At 42.5% G+C, this 18,264-nt stretch overlaps 1 protein-coding gene across 1 annotated transcript in view; it reads left to right on the top strand.

The window, feature by feature from the left end:
• SERGEF (secretion regulating guanine nucleotide exchange factor) overlaps positions 1 to 18,264 on the top strand; it is a gene marked incomplete at its 5' end in the record, with an annotated part of 211,025 nt that overhangs the window by 118,363 nt on the left and 74,398 nt on the right. Inside the window, one exon of the mRNA XM_084249652.1 lies at positions 14,110 to 14,146. Within this exon, the coding sequence (XP_084105778.1) occupies positions 14,110 to 14,146 (37 nt within the window). The remainder of the gene's footprint in view (positions 1 to 14,109; positions 14,147 to 18,264) is intronic.

Here is an 18,264-nt window from a genome sequence, read left to right as displayed (position 1 = left end):
ATGGTGTAAAATATATATAAATAAATATATTATAAAAAATAGAAATAAAAATCTCAGTTCCTGGTGTGTGTGTATTGCTTTTGGGGATCGCCATCTCCAGCCCCTCCTTCCCAGTGAACAAAGCTAGAAACCATGTATGTTTGTGCACCCACAATGCGAGCATGTCCAACTTTGGATATGTGTATTTCTCTTTTTCTCACATGGCTTTGCACCAGTGCCTTGAATTATAATTCAGCACTACAGATTTTGTTTTGTGTCTCCCTCTTTCCATTGCTATTCGCTTTTCTGACACTGAGAAATAATGGTTTCCATCATCTTCTGTACATTTGCTTATTTGCTTGGTTCCCTCTATGAGAGCAATCCATTGCACCACAGCCCCACCTGCCTTTTCACTTCCCCACCAGGCCACAGCGGTCCAGCTAAGCGCTGAGCCCTCATTGGGTTGCTGCCACCTCTGCTCATGTTCTGGTCGTCTGCTTGATCACCCTCCTCTTTTAGGCCTTTGGAATAAATTATTAGGAAGGAAAGAAAGCAGGCAGGCTATAATTTTTAAACCTTTCCTTTCCTCTGTAAACCTTTTTAAACCTTTAAGTTGAGGTATAACTTAAACAGTAAAATGAGCAAACCTTAAATGTGTAACTCATTGAAATTTTACATTTGTGTACACCCATTTGATTATATATGTTGTAATCACCCAAATTAGGCACCCCAACAAGCCTCCCATGCTTGCTCTCAGATATGCCCACCCAAAGTTAACCTCTGTTGTACACTTTCACTGTAGATTATTTTTGCTTGTTAAATATTTTAGCTTTTAATTTTGAAATAATTTCAAATTTATGGTGGAGTTTTTATGAATGATATTTAGAACATACCACATCCTTCACCCAGACACAGCAGGTATTAACATTGTACCATACTTGCTTCTTCTCTTTTCTGAAAATTTGACATTGATGAATACTATCATCTAATCTACAGAGCAACTTCTTATTTCTCCAGTTGTCTCAATGATATCTTTTGTGGCAGTTTTTCACTGTGTAATTCAACACAGTATTGCATGTATTGTATTTAGTTGTCATGTCTTTTTGTTTTCTTTAATTCAGAATAGATTTTCTTTGTCTTTTATGACATATTTTTTACGAGTACTGAACACTTGTTGGATGGCCCTCAGTTTAGTTTTATCTGAATTTTCTTTATGAGCAGATTTCACACATGCAGCTTTGGCAGGAATACTAAATAAGTGATGCTGTGTCTTTAATGTATTACATTTAGAAACACCTGATGTCAATTTATTTTATTATCAGTGATGATAACTTAGATAGCTTGTGAAAGGTGGTATCTGCCTCCTTTCTTTGCTATGAAGTTATCATTTCTCCTTTATAATTAAGAAGTAATCTTGTTTTGGCGCGCAGACCTCTCCTGCCGCCTGCTGCTCCCCTCAGCAGTGTACTTCGGTCCTTCTGCCTCCTCTGCTCCCCGCTCTGGCTCTGGTGAATTCTCTCACCCTCCCGCGCTTCTGACTGTGCCCAGTGCTTGTATAAATAATAAATAAATAAATCTTTAAAAAAGAAAAAAAGTTATCTGTAAAGAGATACTATGAGACCATGTTCCTCTTCAGACCTTTGCCGATAATTTTAATATCCATTAATGATTTTTTTTGCCTGAATTAACTGTTACTATGATGACTGCAAAATCATTTTTCAGTCCAATTATTTTTCACATTATTTTTGACATCTTAGTATAAGGAAGAGTTTTCTATGTTACTCTATTTATTACTCAGTGTACCTATGATTTTTATTTTATGTAATAAATTATAATCTACTACTATCATTATTCATTTTGGTTCTCAAATTTTCCTTGATTTAGTCAATGGAAGCCCCTTCAATGTGGCTTCTCTGTCCTTTCAACATGTGATCATCATTCTTTGATCACTCCACTTATTGGCTTACATTGTTCTTTTCCCCTCAGCTATTTTTTTCAAGGAGCATTGAGTCCTTATGGTGAAATAGTATTTAAAAGCCAAGATCCATGCACCAGATGAACTCATTGCTGTTGGGATATCATTGCTTCTAGACAGTTAAACTGTGCGCGTGTGCGTGTGTGTGTGTGTGTGTGTGTGAGAGAGACAGAGAGAGAGAGAGAGAGGGAGAGAGAGAGAAACTGTATTTATACTGATACCTGTAATTCTAATCCGATGGCTAAAGGGTTCTTCTTTGCCATCCCTATTCCATATTGGTGTTTCCTTCATCTACAGTGAACACTTTGTCTTCCAGCAACATTCATATATTTCTACATTGCACAGTCCTGTAATACAAATATTTCAGAATAGATATGTGTATTGTACTGTAAAAAAATTCATTAAGAGCTAGATTTTTTTAATAGGTTTTCTTGTTATTTATTTATTTTTTTAGATTTATTTATTTATTTATTTATTTATTTATTTATTTATTTATTTATTTATACAAGCACTGGGTACAGTCAGAAGCGCGGGAGGGTGAGAGAATTCACCAGAGCCAGAGCGGGGAGCAGAGCAGGCAGAAGGACCGAAGTACACTGCTGAGGGGAGCAGCGGGCGGCAGGAGAGGTCTGCGCACCATGGGGGACCCTCCTCTGGTGGCCGGGGAGCAACCGGGGATCGAACCGGCGCTGCAGAGGCTGCGGGCAGCTTCGCAACCCAGCGCTCAACCGCTGCGCCACCCAGGAGGTGCGGTTTTCTTGTTTTTAAACAGCTCTTTGAGTATTGTGTTTATAAGTTACTAGGACTGTTTCTTTTTTTCCCCCTCAGAAAAGTTATGTTATTTATTTGAAATACATTTGCCTGTTTTTCAGCTCATGTAAATAGAATCATACAATATTTACTTCTGTGTTCTGGCTTCTTTTGTTCACCATTATTCTTGAAGATTTATCCATGTTATGCATAGCTGTAGTTTTGTTTTTATTGCAAAGTATTCTGAATATAACACATTTTGTTCATTCTATTTTTAAATATTTGGGTAATTTTATGTTTTTACTTATTAAGAACAAAGCTGCTGTGAATATTCTTGTAATATCTTTTGATACAAATGAGTAATTATTTATTTTGGGTAGTTGGATCTTCTGGTTATATGTTCGTATAGTAAGTCCTCATTTTAATGTTGTCAGTAGGTTTCTCTATATGTGACTTTAACTGAAATTATTATACTGAGAGCAGGTCTTCAAATAGTGTTGTTTCATTCAACATTGGCAGGGATTTTTTTTCCCCTCATCAATGACATTGAACAAAATGACATTCGAGGATCTGCTATGTGTATAGATATGTGTGTGTGTTATTTAGCCTAGTAGATATTGCCAAACTGTGTTTCTAAGCAGTTGTTAAATTTGCATTCCTGCCAGCAATGTTAGAGATTTCCAGTTGTTGTACATCCATACCAGCATGTGGTATTGGCAGTCTTTAAACATTTCAGCCTATCTTTGCTGTTAGGGCAAGTATTACATTTTTTTTTTTTTTAAGTAAGATGCTATCGGATGTTTGGCTGGCTTGAATCTATTAATTGCCTGACCTTGAGTTTGGTTGTTCCACTCCCGTGGTTCCATCTTGTTCGCAAGGGTATGCCTTTACTGAAATCCAGATGCACTTTTTATTAGGTGCTTTCAGCCTGCAAGGATCACAGCTATTCTCACGTTACTTTAATATTATAAGGATGGGCATAAGTAAGGAAAACAGGTGAACTAAATAAATGCCTCATAAAAGAACAACTGAAAGATCATTTAGAACACAAGGTGGCAGCTCATAAACCTTCTTGTTCTCCTATCAATAGAATCTAGAATTCTCACCTTCCTATGACTTAGCTACTCTTTTCTACTTTGACTGTTCCTGCTGCTTCTGACTTTTCTCCCTATAGCTTCTCCTTAAATTAACTTCTCTTGTGTCTGTTTCTTGTAGCTGTTGCTCTGGTTACCAGCTAGACTAGCGGACTCATTCCTGACAATCCTTTCCAGGCAGAATTTTTGCATTAAGTCCCTTCATGTGCGGTGGCTAGTCTATGCATTAACCTACTTTGGGACAGGTATCGATCCATAGACCATCCACACCAATTCAGTGAGACTGCAGAAAGCAGGAGCACATGGTATCAACATGGCAATTTAGGAGAAAGGACTCCCTTTAGAAGGGAACTATGTGGGACAACCAAGCATTCCAAGTACCTGGCTAGTTTAATAGTACATATTGTACCCTAATTATTGTGTTACTCAATAGACTTTTTTTTTTCATGTCTTCTTATCTCCGAATACATTCTCTCTGCTGAAAAATAAAGTGATCTGTTCATCGTGAACCTATACCCGTTCCTAATGCTTATAGTTTCTTTCTATATGGTCCTTAATGATGCATTTTATATGTTCTGGAAATATATCTGCTGAATAGGGTCAAGCTCAAAGTGAATTTTAGTCTGTAGGTGGGGGGAGAGAAGGGGAAGCTAGGATGTATGAGTTATGCCTAGTTATTATTATCCCATTTTACAGAGGAGGGAATTGAAAGTCAGAGAGGCAAAGAGATTGTCCCAAGGGTCCCTGACCAGAAAGGTGCAGAGCCAGGACTCAAATCTAGGTCTTCTGTTTCCATAACTATCAGAGTTCTTTCCAGTATCCTACACTGACTGGGAAGACATGTCTACACCCATGCCCAAATTATTAACAGCACAGTGGAGATTTGACAAAAACAAAGTATGGCCAAAGTAGATGGTAAGAAGCTTGTCTCCTTGGGACTGAGATCTAGGAGGCTTTCTCAAGGCAGTGTGTTATGTTGGATTTGTGGGGTTTAGAATGGCGTGGAGAAGGGAGAGTGGTGCAAGTAAAGATACAATAGTGGGCAAACACAAGAGCTTCCAGAAACAGAGATTTGTGTTGGTTTGGTAATGGGCTTATTTAGGAAAGAAGTGAGAAATCAAGTGTGATAGAAGTTAAGATGGTGTAAGACTATGCCAACTTAAAATCTTTTTCAAAAAATCAGATCATGATAAAAGAAAGCTGGAAGTCATTTGGTGGCTCATAAAGATGCAGACTGGAGTGAAAAGTACTGAACTAAGATGGTAGCAGCTGGAAATCAAGACAGAGTCTTTGAGAAGGCCCAATTAGCTGAATAGAGACAGAGTAAGAGGGAGAAGAAAGATTTAGAGAGCTGTAACTTGAGAGTGTGAGCCTTTAGTAATGAGGCAGTCTTGTCCCTGTGGCAGAAGAAGAGAAAGCAGTGTGTGTAGTGGGTAAGCTCACAGACTTTGGATCTATCTGACTGTATAGTCCAGTTTGAGCTGGGGGCAGTGATTTTACTCCTCTGAGTGTGCTTGCTGAGCTGTTGAGAAGGGAGACAGATTCCCCTTTCTCAGAGTAGCCTCGAGGATGAGACATTATGCATTTTCACTTCATAATGTGAAATTCAGTAATGCCACATGTTTGGCATCCAAATTTTCACTCTTTACCAAATTTTCACTCTTCCTCCCCATCTCAACCTCGGTTTGAGGTAGTAGAAGCTAATTTAAGCCTCACTTTAAAAGGTATACAGTCTTATTATTATTATTATTATTAAAGGAATTGGCTTTACAGGGAGAATGGCTTCCTCCCCCCCCAACACTTTGAGTTGGAGGATAAGATGGAACCATTGAGTCTGGTGGTCTCATTTTTTGTCTTCCTTCTATGTCTAAGCTTCAGTCAAAAATCCATGCCCTCACACGGGGAGTAAGGCTTGGTACTTCCAGAAGCAACTCTGCTCTGCCAGGACCTCCGTCTGGGGCCTTTTCTGAGCCTTAGGATAAAACCCCGTTGTCTGACACGACTGCAGTTTGCCGAAAAACGTGCCCAGCCTCCTACCCCTGCTTGTAATAGATCTGACAATTCTGGTTGTCACTTCAGAGTTGTATAAAATGACAACGGGGTTTGGATAGGGTTGTAACAAAGGCTGCACAGAGGCGCCTATTCCATTTCTTCTTAGCCCCAGGCTGGCAGGAGGCTTTCATTCTGGAGGTGCTCCCTGCACACTTCTCACTGCTCTCCTTTTACCCTACCAGCGTCAGTCCCTGCCAAGGTCTCCCAGCACGCAGCCCTCCGCTGGGTCCAGCGGAATAGCACCCGCTGGCCCTTGCAGGTCTGGTGTCTACACACGTGGGCCTCGTTGCCATGGCATCGGCGGGCTCCCGGGCCCATTGGTGAGGGGCTGGAACCAATCAGCAGGCCCCGCGGGCCGCCTGGCGCTGCCTGGTCCCTGGGCTGCCCTGGATGCTTGGGGAAGGCGAGGACTGTTCCTGCCCTGTGGCGCGTCGCTGGGCTGAGCCCAGCTTCCTCTCCTTGGAGACTAAGTGCCATGTGCCCCGAGTCCTGGCCACACCGCGCCACACTGCTTTCCCCGCCCTGATTTCTCCCGATCAAAAAGCTGGTGGATTCCCCACTGAGCATAGCTTCCTGGGAGGGCTGGGGACAATACTTTATTGTCATTTTACAGCAGTTCCCCTCAAGAGAACCGCCCTGGAGTGGCTTCTTGATTGGTTGGTCCAAACATGGGCATTCCTAGTCCACAAGGTGTTACCTGAATCTCCTCATGTAACAGGGTGGTCCCCAGGAAAGGGGGAGGTTCCCTGCCCCACCCAAGGGAGGGTGGAGCTGAGCAGGAAGAGGAGAAGCTGAAGAAGAGACTGAGGAAGGAAGCAGGATGGAGCCAGGAGACCTGGAGGAGGCTCATGGAGCCTAGAGACATGTGAAGAAACTGCGCTTGTCTTTTGGTCGTGGACTGGGTGACACAGATGTGGGTGAGACCCGTGGGGAGATGACAATGGCAGCTTTTATCTTGATGTTGATTTTGCTCTTTTCCTTCCGGGCTTGTCCGGTTGTTTGTGACCCTTTTCTGTGGGTCCCCACTGGAAGATGCTTTAGACTTGTAGCAGGCTTTGGGGCCTTGTTCTGGGCCGATCCCATATGGATGGAGTTTTACCCACGAGGGGACGGGTAGCTTTGGGTTGTTGATTTAGAAACTAGACTCTTTGCCTTACCTGTATTGTTTCCTAGTTTTATTAAAGTTCCTTCCCATTAAAGTCTCATGTGTTTTGTGTTGATGCGGCGGATGGCAGAACCCATTTAGAATAGGCAGGTTTGCGGGGTTTGGGCTGCCCCTCTCCCTGTCCTATAACACTCAGTCTTGACTTTTCCAGCATAAGATCTTTTGATAATTGCAGGGGGCTTCCAGAAATAAGGAACTGGTTGGGAGGTTTATTTTTATCTTATATGGAATAGGAAGATTGAATTTGAATGATCACAGAATCTGCAACTCCACCAGCTGTTAAGACACTGGGCAAATTCTCTCACCTCTCTGAATCCCAGTCACCTCATTTGTCAGGTGATTGTAACAAAAGAATCTTTATCTCAGGTTTGGTATACTTTTAAGCGAGATAAATACAGGCAAAGCTGTTAGCCAGGTGCCTCAATAAGGGCCAGTCAGCTGTTTTGAGCAATGGTACAAGTGTATTACGGAAAACTGAAATTGTCTCATTGAACATTTGGCAAGTATTCTCACGTTAATCTGATTTATACTTTTTCATTTGTCCTATTTGCCCATTCAGCATATATTCACTAGGTAACTGCTACCAGTCAGTTCTTGCCCCAGTTCATCCCCATTCAGCTGTATTCAGTGGGAGGCAGGCCCAAGGGCAGTTGTATCTCCTTTCATAGAAGCTGATGGAGTCTAACCTAGCAGCACTGTTGCTGGGAGATCTTGTCCTCATGAGAGTTGTGGGTTTGGAATTGCTTGCTTTAGTTCTTCCTCCTAAGGCTGATATCTTGAACAGAGCAGCCCTCTCTACTGTTTGAGCAGCACAGATTCAGCACAGCCATGTTCATTCCTCATCCTCATCCTTGGATGGGGGGGGGGTGTGCCCTCTTCTCTTGAAACCCCATCTTGTCAGAGCTTCCCTGGTGGCCTAGGGGTTAAGTCTCAGTGCTATTACCACTATAGCCTGAGTTCAATCCCTGGGTAGGGAGCTAACCCACATATGGCGCAGCAGACCTCTCCTGTCTTGCTCACCGCTCCCCTTAGCAGTGTATTTCAGTAGATTCACCTGTTCTGCTCCCCACTCTGTCTCTGATAAATCCTCTCACCCCCCACCCCACACTACTGGCCTACACCCCAATTCTAATACACACACACAAAGAAAAAGAAGCCCTTCTTCCTTTCCCCCTAGCAAGCTCATGCCTACTTTGCCTATAGTGGGACTGTGTTTCCCAGGATTGACCTCTGTTGTTGGCATGCTGTGATTTGCTGTGCTAGTTCCTAGAACTCTTCCTTACTTTCTTTTTTAAAATATATTTATTTTATTTATATAAGAGCCAGGTTACAGGCCAGATGTGCAGGAGGGTGAGAGGATTCACCAGAGACAGAGCGGGGAATAGAACAGGCAGACTGATGAAATACACTGCTGAGGGGAGCAGCGGGTGAGACAGGAGAGGTCTGCTGTGCCATGGTTGCTCCGAGGCTGGCAGGGATTGAACCGGCACTGCAGAGGCCACAGACAGCTTCACAGCACTGCGCTCAACCACCTGCACCACCAGGGAGGCCCCCCTCCTTACTTTCGATCCCCCTCATCATCTCTACACTCTATTCTTATCCTCACTGTGCATCTTGGTGCCTCAGTACCTCTCCAGTTGGGCTGCAGTAGTCACACTGATAATCACACTTCCTTTGGAAGTGTGATAATCTCATCTTTTTTTTAAAAATTTTTTTTATTTTTTATTTTATGTAATTCTTACATCATTTTTCATCTTTGCACAATGTATGCATTTTCATTTTGGTTATATTCCCCATACAATTGCAACCCCCCCCCCCTTATTTTGACACTAGTCCTTCCTCTCCCTGCCCCTCCTTCCCTACTCACCCCCTGTAGTGTGTCTCTGGTTTATAGTTGCTTGTTGATTTTGATTTTCACTTTGTATTGATTAGTCTTTTTCCTGGTCTCTTATTTAGGTTTTCTAAATGCCTGCTATGAGTGAGACCATCCAGTATTTTTCTTTTTCTTTCTGGCTTATTTCGCTGAGCATGATCCCTTCCAGCTTCATCCATGTTGCTGCAAATTGCATGTGTTTATCTTTTTTGATTGCTGAGTAATATTCCATGGTGTATATGTACCACATCTTCTTGATCCAGTCATCTATTTTTGGGAACTTGGGTTGTTTCCATAGCTTAGCTATTGTAAACAGTGCTGCTATATCATCTAACTTCTTTGGGCCCCTTACTTTTGTACTCCTCCCACCCCTCCTCATGCCCTGTACTTGGCAAGCTGTGTGGCAGAGGCACAGATGGACAGATGGACTGATGGATGTCTGAGAGAGAGAGACAACTTACACATGTTCAGTTCATAAATAGACATCTTATATGTGATAAGGGCCATGATGAAGAGTGCTGTTGGCATTGTCAGGGTGGAGCAGCTGGCTCTGCCTCAGGAAGTCAGGCTTTACCAGGAGGTGATGTTTGAGCAATCTTAAAGGAGTTAGTTAGGTCAACAGTGGGAGAAAGGGAATTCCATTCAAGGAGAATAGCATACACGAAAGCCTGAAATCTCGTGATGTCCTTAGAGAAAATATAATGTGGTATGAATGGAACAAGGGAAACATGTTATTTGAGTTTGAGGGTTCATGAATAGCCGAGGGTGGGAATGAGGCCGAGATGTTAAAGGATCTACTCACGAGGACCTTGTAAACCATACTGTGTAGTTTAGACTTTGCCTTCCCAACACTGGGAGGCTGTGAGGATTTTACGTAGGGACATGATGTGGTTAGATTTATATATAAGGAAGATAAATGCATGGCTGTGAGGAATGGATTGTCTTACTTGTCCTCTAGCAATTCTGTAAGGCAGACAGGATGTGTATTGTTTTTACAACTGAGAACACTGAGGCCTGAAAGGTTAAATACCTTGCCAAAGATCTCAGAGCCAGAAAGCAAAGGATCTAGGTTTCACCTACTTCCTGGCTCTGAATTGCTTTCTCCTGGGCACACTGCCATTGTTAACAGAGTCTTCTAGAAAGCTGCTTGCAGCTGGGCAGTGGGTAGATGCTGACAGGAGCAATATGAAGCAAATGGTCATTGATACAATCTTGTTGAAGGAGTGTCGCACTGGGATTTTGTGGCCTGTGGTGTTCAGTCTCCTGACCTCTATACCAGTGCATAGACAGCAAGAAGCAGTGGGGAGCTTGGAGCTTCAGGCTCTACAGTGCCTTGACAAAATCTACTCATCACTGTCTCTCTCATTAATTCAGGGCAGCATTTGCTGCCCGATCCAGGCATTTGTCAGTGACTTGTTTCTGGAAGCCTCTTGTCCTCAAGGTTGGTCAGCTCTGCAGTCAGTAGCCCCAGGGTGCACCCTGGCAGAGGCAGGCCCTTTCTTAGCCTGTATTTTGCAAAATGAAATGATTGTTTTTTTTTTAAATAAAGGTAACGTGATCTAACAGTATAGAACACGGAGCATGGAGATCAGGCAGACCTAGGTTTTAGTTCTGCTGTTGCTGTTTAATTTACATAAGTCTCAAGTTTTCTTATCTCTAAAATGAGCAAAGCTGACCCCACCTGAAAAGATTGTTGTGATGGTTAATATGTGATAATATTTTAAAGTGCCTGGCACATACGAGTCTTAAATATAGGATGACTTTAATTCCTGCTCTTATCACTGCCACCAGAGTAAAAGAAGATTTGAAAAACAGAATAGAAGGAACAAACTCATATCTTACCACTGTGATCCAACTACCCTTACATTTCATTATAGCTCCTTCAAATATTTTTCTCCACTACTTTGAAATATTTTGGATTTGGGTAGCATTTAATTTTATAATTATTTTATACATTTTATAATTATAATTTTATAACCAGATTTTCCCTCTCTGTAGTGGGAACTGTAATATATGTATTTTTAAAATATATTTTTTCTGATTATAAAAATAGGGTATAAAATTCAAAGCATATAAGAAGCAAAGGGAAAAATCATACTCATAATTCCTGCCTCATTCATAGGCCAGAGGTAATCCCTGTTAACATTGTGATGTATTTCCTTCTAGTGGTTTTTTTTTTTTGAGTTAACATTAGTATATAAAACTGTATAGGTTCCAAGATTACATCATCTCACCACGCCCACAAACAAATGTCTAGTTACCTTCTGCTACCTGTCGGCCCATTTTGCCATTTCCTCCCACTTCCTTCCCCTCTGACGATGCCATTCTGTTTACAGAATCAAGGGTTTGTTTTGTTTTCTTTATATTCCACAAAGGAGTGAAATCATATGGTACTTGTCTTTTTCCTTTTGACTTACTTCAATTAGCACAACCCCCTAAAAGTCCATCCATGTTGTCAGAAATAGCAAGATTTTATCCTTTTTATGGGTGAGTAGTATTCCATGTTTTGTACCACATATATTCTTTAACCACTCACCCTCTGAGTTGGGCGGTTGGGTTGTTTCCATATCTTGGCTATTGCAAATAGTGCTGCAATGAACATAGGGGTGAATATATCTTTTCAAGTTCGTGTTTTCATGGGTAAATATCCAGAAGTAGGGTTATTGGGTCATATGCTAGTTCTATTTTTTATTTTTTTGAGAACTCTCCACATACTGTTTCCCATGTGGTTGCACCATTCCCACCAACAGTGGACAAGGGTTCCCTTTTCTCTACATCATTGCCAACACCTATTATTTCTTGATTTTTTAATAATAGCCTTTCTATCAGGTATGAGGTGATATATCACTGGGTTTGATTTGCATTTCCCTAGTGATAAGCCATAGTGAGCATCTTTTCATGTGTCTGTTGTGTATCATTGGTGAAATGTCTGTTTAGCTCCTCTCCCCATTTTTCAATCAGGTGGTATGCTATTTGTTTGTTGAGTTGTATGAGTTGTTTGTATGTTAACCCCTGGTCTGATGTGTGGTTTGCAGACATGATCTCCCTCCAGTAGGTTGCCTTTTCGTTTTAACAATGGTTTCGTTTGCTGTGCAGAAACTTTTTAGTTTGGTGGAGTCCCATTTGTTTATAACCCCATTTGTTTCGCTTGCTGTTGGAGATAAATCCACAGACATCACTAGGATCAGTGTCAAACAGCTATTGACTTCTGTTTTCTTCTGTGTATTTTATGATTTCAGTCCTTACATACAAGTCTTTAATCCATTTTGAATTGATTTCACTATGTGGTATAAGATAGTAATTCCTTCTGGTCTTTTAAAATCGTTTGTTTTATAGATCATATTATATATACATTTTTATGCAATTTTTCAATTCACATGGTATCTTGGGTATTTTCCTATTACTGTAAGCTTCATTTTCCAAGGATACATACTCTTTCATCAGATAGTTGTACCACAATTTATATAAGCATTCTGCTATTGGTAGACATCTAAATTTTCCCCAGTTATTTAAGAAGCTTCCTATGACAAAACCTAGGGAACCAGTCTCAGTCTAACCAGAAAATGTGTGATGGACTTCGCTGTGTGTGCAGCCCTGGGTGAGGCCCAGTGTGACTCCTCCAATAAATCGGATTGAGAGCCTGCTGCAAAGAGTTCAGAGACTAGACAACCTGGAAATGTTTACCAGGGTAAACTACATAGGTGTTTCTTTACCAGACACTGTTAGAGAGTTCACTTAAGTGTGGTTACCCCTCATCCCTGTGGAAGATGGGACCTGGGAAGCTCTTACAAGGAAGAAAGCCTAGAATTACTTGCTGCCTCTTCTCATCAATTAGCATGCTATTTGGCTGTTTGAGCCAGTTACCTTAAATATTACGGGCCTGTGCTAATTACCTTTGAATATCACTTCCAAGAGGTTTCTGCTGGAAAAGAGTGAGAACCAATAGCATAAAGAAAGTTGCTTATATGAGAATCGGGAGAATCAGAATGACTCTTAAGTTTTGACACACACTTGCTCTGACACCCAAGGCAAATTACTTCCTCTTCCCAAGCCTTGGTTTTGTCCTCATGATGTTGAAATATTGGACCATACAATCTTTAGCCCATCCAGCATTGATAGTTCATGAGTACCTGAAGCCTTAGTCTTGCTAGCAGCTAAAGTAAGCATCCTGATAAGGGTCACAGGATGCTTCTCTAGAGTAAGAGTTCCTTTCATTAGTCCCCAAGGAAAGGTTTTTACATTCCATCCACTTCTGGTAGAAGTAGGGATGGACAGAGACTGAAAGGCAAGCAATGTGTCTCATTGTGCATAAATGCTGGATTCAGTCCCAAGTGATGCCTTTTATGTGTTAGATCTTTGTTCTTTTGTGTATTTAGTTCTTTTATTCTCTCATTTAGCAGAGTTCTGGATCTTACACAGTCCATTTCTGCAATAGAAGGGATGAATAAGCCTCAGCCCTGTCCTCAAGACACATGTAGTCTAGTGAGGAGACAGAAAAAATGTCAGAGGCAGCAAGATACTAACTACAAGGTTCATATAAGTCACTTATATGAAAGGAGTGCTTGAGTTTGTCTTGAAGCCATAACAAAAGAGTCACTGTGGATGCGTTCAGATTTTAAAAGATGAGAGTTAAGTTTTCTAGACAGGCAGTTGAGGAGAGGCGCTCAAGCAGAGGAAGAGCCTGTGCAAAGGCCTAGAGGTGTGAGTGACCATGTCATGTTCTGAGACCTGCAGATAGTTTGTGTGGCCGCGTGTGAGAGTGAGCTGACAAGGGAAAGTCGGGCATTTCTCCTCAGACAGGTCTGTTTCCACTGAATTCCTTGCTCATTTTATCAATCCAGGTGACAGGGATGGTTTTTCTTAGTCCAGTTTTCTGAAACTGTCGCTTATGTTGCTATATATTTCCATTTTTATGGTAATACATACTCATTATAGAAAGTTTGAAAAATACAAAATAGTAAGAAGAAAGGATGAAGAGACCATTTATGGTCTCACTGCTTAAAGACCAAAAAAACATTTTCATTCAATACATTTTTTTCTCTTTATGTGATAATATGTTGTAATTATAGTTTTAACCTTTGTATATGGCATCCCTTTCTATTTACTTCCTAAAATTTTCCCCCAAAAGGGATAGTATCTTTAAAAATAACTGTGATCATAAAATATACTGATGCAAATATCTTTGCTTCCTCTCACATAATTTATTTTCTTTCTTTCACAGGTCTCTTGTGGCTCAGAGCATAATCTGGCAGTGATTGGTAAGTGATTACTATACCGATAAACCTTGTTTATCATGAAACTGGCAGAATTAGAGAAGATTCTTGGTTAACTACAGGTCAGGGGCTGTGTTTCAGGGAAGATTCTTGGAAATGGAAGTCTTTGTTTGACCAAGGTTCTACTGAAATCTCCTTTTCTAAAAATTTCATTCCACATCACTGAGCATTTTTCTAAGTTGCCTGAGCTGGCCTCCCTGCCTCAGGAAGGCATTTGAGAATATTGAAGATCTTACAGTCTGGGGGCATCATGTGTAAAAAGCTAGAGAGAAAAGGGGAAGAGGATTGGGTTGTTCCTGGTTCTTCTAGTAAATCCCTTACAGGCAAGTTCTTTCTTCTGGATTGGCTCTTTGGAAACACAGGGCTCTGCTCATTGCCCTCACTGCCTTGTATTTTATTGCACTCAGGAACTCCCCTTTAAAGCCAAACAGCTGATTCATTGAGGTTTCCTCTGGACAACCAGGGCTCACTGTTTTTATAATATGGCCTATGAGTAATTCCTTCAAAAGAAGCCTTCTTAGCACCTCCACAGACTCAATCTCATGTTACAGGACAGCAAAGAGGATGGAACATAGGGTCAGACAGCATGAGTTTAATGCAGGCTTCCACTTATTAGTGTTACTATGTGAACTTGGATGAGTCCTGAACCCCTTGATGCCTTATTTTTCTCATCTTGAAAGTGAGAGAGAAAACAATAAACCAGGAGGGCAAAAGCACCTACTTTATATAATTGTTGTGTGAACTAAACAAGTTGATATATATAAAGGATAAAGAACAGGATTTAGCTCCTAACAAGGGTAGAAATGCTAGGTGTTACTAACTCGCTATCTTTAGTGCAAATAGTTGATCTCCTGTGGATTGTAGTTCCCCCATTTGTAAAATGGAGAAAGTAAAGCAAAAAGCCAAGGTCCCCTCCAGCTCTGACATTTTAGGTCTCTATTGTAACCTCGTCACTGTCTGCCTTGTATGGGTGATTTCTGCTTTTGTCTACTTGCTCCTGGCCTCTGACTGTAAACTTCTGAAGGGCAAGGCCCCTGTGTTTTCCTTTTGCTTCCTGCTTATTTGCAGCAACCAGAGCAGTGCCTGGCACTCAGCAGAGACTCAAGCACTCTTTTCTGAATTGAGCTAGACTGGCTCAGCTGCCTGGGGAGGCAGCAGTTTGAAGCACTACTTTGCAGGCCTGAACGTGATGTGCAAGGAGGCAGAACCAAGGACAGCAGAGGAGGTAGACAGCCAGCCAGCAAGGGCTGGGGGGAGGGGGAGTAAAAGGGGCTGGAGTCAGAGAAGGAGCGAGAAAATGTTAGCAGCAAACCTGCAATAGCAGCACCAGATACTTTATACCGGAACTGCTCTAGCCTGGGTGTAATTAAGACAGGCAGATCAAAGAGTCAGAGTCAGTGCCTAGGATGTCGCTACTGCTGCTGTCTCTGGACTGGGAGAGGTTGGCTTCCTCTGGGATCAGCACAAACAAGAAGATTACAGGGAATCTGAATCTATGAAAGAACAAAATCCAGATTTGGGGGTGGGGGTCAGCAAGCAGGGCAACAGGCTGAGCTCGCAGAGGTAGCCTGGGGCTGTAGAAAGAGCATAGACTCTGCAGGCAGAGCCTTGGTTCAAGGAGCTCTACCTCTGTGTTAGCTGCCATGGTTCCCTCATCTACGTAACAGGGATCATTTGCTTTGCAGGATTGTTGTTCTGAGGATTAGGTGAGAGAGTGTATGTGAAATACTTGGCATAATGCAGGAGAATAAGAAATATATATATATATATATATATATATGTAATTTTCATTTCCCTTGGTCAGGGTGGCGAGAGGGGAGAATCCCTTGTGGGTGTAACTGTTCTAATGAAGTATTTCTTGAGGGAAAGAATATTCTGGAAAGGTGTATCCAGCAGTATCCAAATAAGGAGACTATCAGAGGCTGTGGGGGAGCAGGGCATGTGATGAATGCTTTGAGGGCAGACCTGTTATTTTCTGTCCGTCTGCAGCACCTGGGGCATGGCTCACAGTCCACTGAGTGCATGGTTCAGAGTTAGGAAATGTGTGTGCCCTCTCACAGGGCTCTGGACATGTCTCCCTGCCTGCCTGTGAGCTGGGAGCAGAGGCTCCCCGCAGCCAGAGGAATGAGGCCCTCAGTGGGTGCCCTGCAGGGTGCAAGTTGTGCAATATGAAGTGACAAGAAGCCGCCTGCTTGCCCTGGCAGGAGGCCAGCAAGAGGGAGACAAACTGTAGAAGAGTGCTTACCAGCTAAAAGCCTGGTTCTTATTGTCAGCTTCCCCCTCAGCCCCTCTGCTGCTGCCTATTTCAAATGGATTTCTCGGCCTTCAGTCTCATTCCCCGAGATCCAGCCCCTCAGAGGTGGGGGCTGTGTCCCACCCATGACAGGCAAAAAACAGTTACAGAATGTGAAGAAGGCAGACTTTGTTCAAGGGTATAAAGAGACTTAATGTCTAATAAATGTGCCACAGACAAATCAAACTGGAAGGGAAGGTGAAATCGATGACTGAAAGCGCATAACTGGGGACCTAGCTGTTCTGGGGAAAGGACGCAACTCCATGAGGTGTAATTGTTATACCCACTTTATAGAGAAAAGAACTGAGACTCAGAGGTTAAACCAGCTAACAGGTTGCCCAGGGATGAGTAGCAGTGAATGGTAGATCTGTCTGCCTGACTTCCAAGATGGCTCTTTAGCAGTCCAAGGATCTGTGGCAATATGGGTGGTGGTTAAGAAGGGCACAGGCATTTGGAACTGATAACCTGCTTTGTGATCCTGGTTCTTCCACTTATGAGCTATGTAGCCTTCTATAAGTGGCTTAACCTCTCTGTTTTGATTGCCTCATCTAGAAAAAATCATAATATTGACTTTATAGTGTTGTTAGGTAAAGTGCTAAGAACAGTGCCTGGCACAAAAGTCCAGAGTCAGTGAATCTTAACAGCTATTACTATTATTATATTGAGGCTTCAAGGAAGGAAGTACATAACTATGACTTTAAGAAGGCCTGAGGTTCGGGGTGGGACTCTCAGCAGCTAATGAGAAAGTATCTTCCCCACCGAGATGTCAGGGTCCAGAGTAGGTCTCAGTATAGCTGTAGAAAGGATTTGTAAACTGGAGCTTGGGGACCCTAATCTGGTCAATCTGGAAATCCCAACAGCCCTGAAACAGTGCTAACCCAGATTTATTCCAGGTCAGGATTCTGCTCTCCTTTGTCCCAGGGACTCAGGGCCTGCATATGCCAGCTTGAGGAGAGTCCCACAGCAGCCTCATTTCAGGTTTCTTAGGGGATCAAAATAACTGTGCTGCTACTTCCTTCCAGGTTTCTTTCCCTCCCTTTCTTTGCATTTTGCTTTGGTTTTTCCCTGAGTTTTCTAGTGAAGTTTCTCTTGACATATTATGTGTTTGCTGCCAGACACCCCCATGACTAGATAGGATGGTGAGGCCTGCAAGTTCCTGCTTTAAATGAAGAACTGCTGGAGCCACATATAGAGAAACTCGAGTAACATTCAGGGAGGCGAGAGCTGAGGCCATTGGCCACACTGGCCTGGCCACATCTCCAGTGATGTGTGCCTCCTTTACTCACTTCGCAGTGCTGAACCTGCATTGCTGCATCCAAGTTCTCTTTTGTAAAATCATCCTCACAATTACTCACTTCTAAAAGTTGTTCTTCCAAAAGGCATAGGAGCATCAGGTACCTGCTGCGTGTCTGCCCCATGATAGGTGCTCAGCAGGGGCACGCTCACTTGGCAGGTTCACTCCTGTGCTGCTTTCTTTATTCCTTCCCTTCCACCCAGGATTTTCCTCCACATCTGACAAAGCTGGCTGCCTGGCTCCCATTCATGGGCCTAGACTGAGGTCAGCAGAGGTGAGGTGGGGGGCATGTGGCCACCACTTACTCAGAAGATCCCTGCCTGCCGGTGGCAGGCTCCCCGGTCCCAACTCTGTTTTCAGGGTCCTCACCTCCGTGTCTGGCTGAATTGGCTCCAGCTGTTTTGCTTCCCCCGGGAGCAGCTTATTTTGGCTTGAATGGGCAATTTGTTTGCCTTCTCTCCTGATGTGCAGTTGTTCAGCCTCCCTTTCCTGCAGAGAAAAAAAAGCTGACTGCAT

The sequence above is a fragment of the Talpa europaea genome (genome assembly GCF_964194135.1).
Source record: "Talpa europaea genome assembly, chromosome: 1".
In the NCBI taxonomy this organism is placed as follows: domain Eukaryota; kingdom Metazoa; phylum Chordata; class Mammalia; order Eulipotyphla; family Talpidae; genus Talpa; species Talpa europaea.
This window is presented reverse-complemented; position numbering and strand designations above follow the sequence as displayed.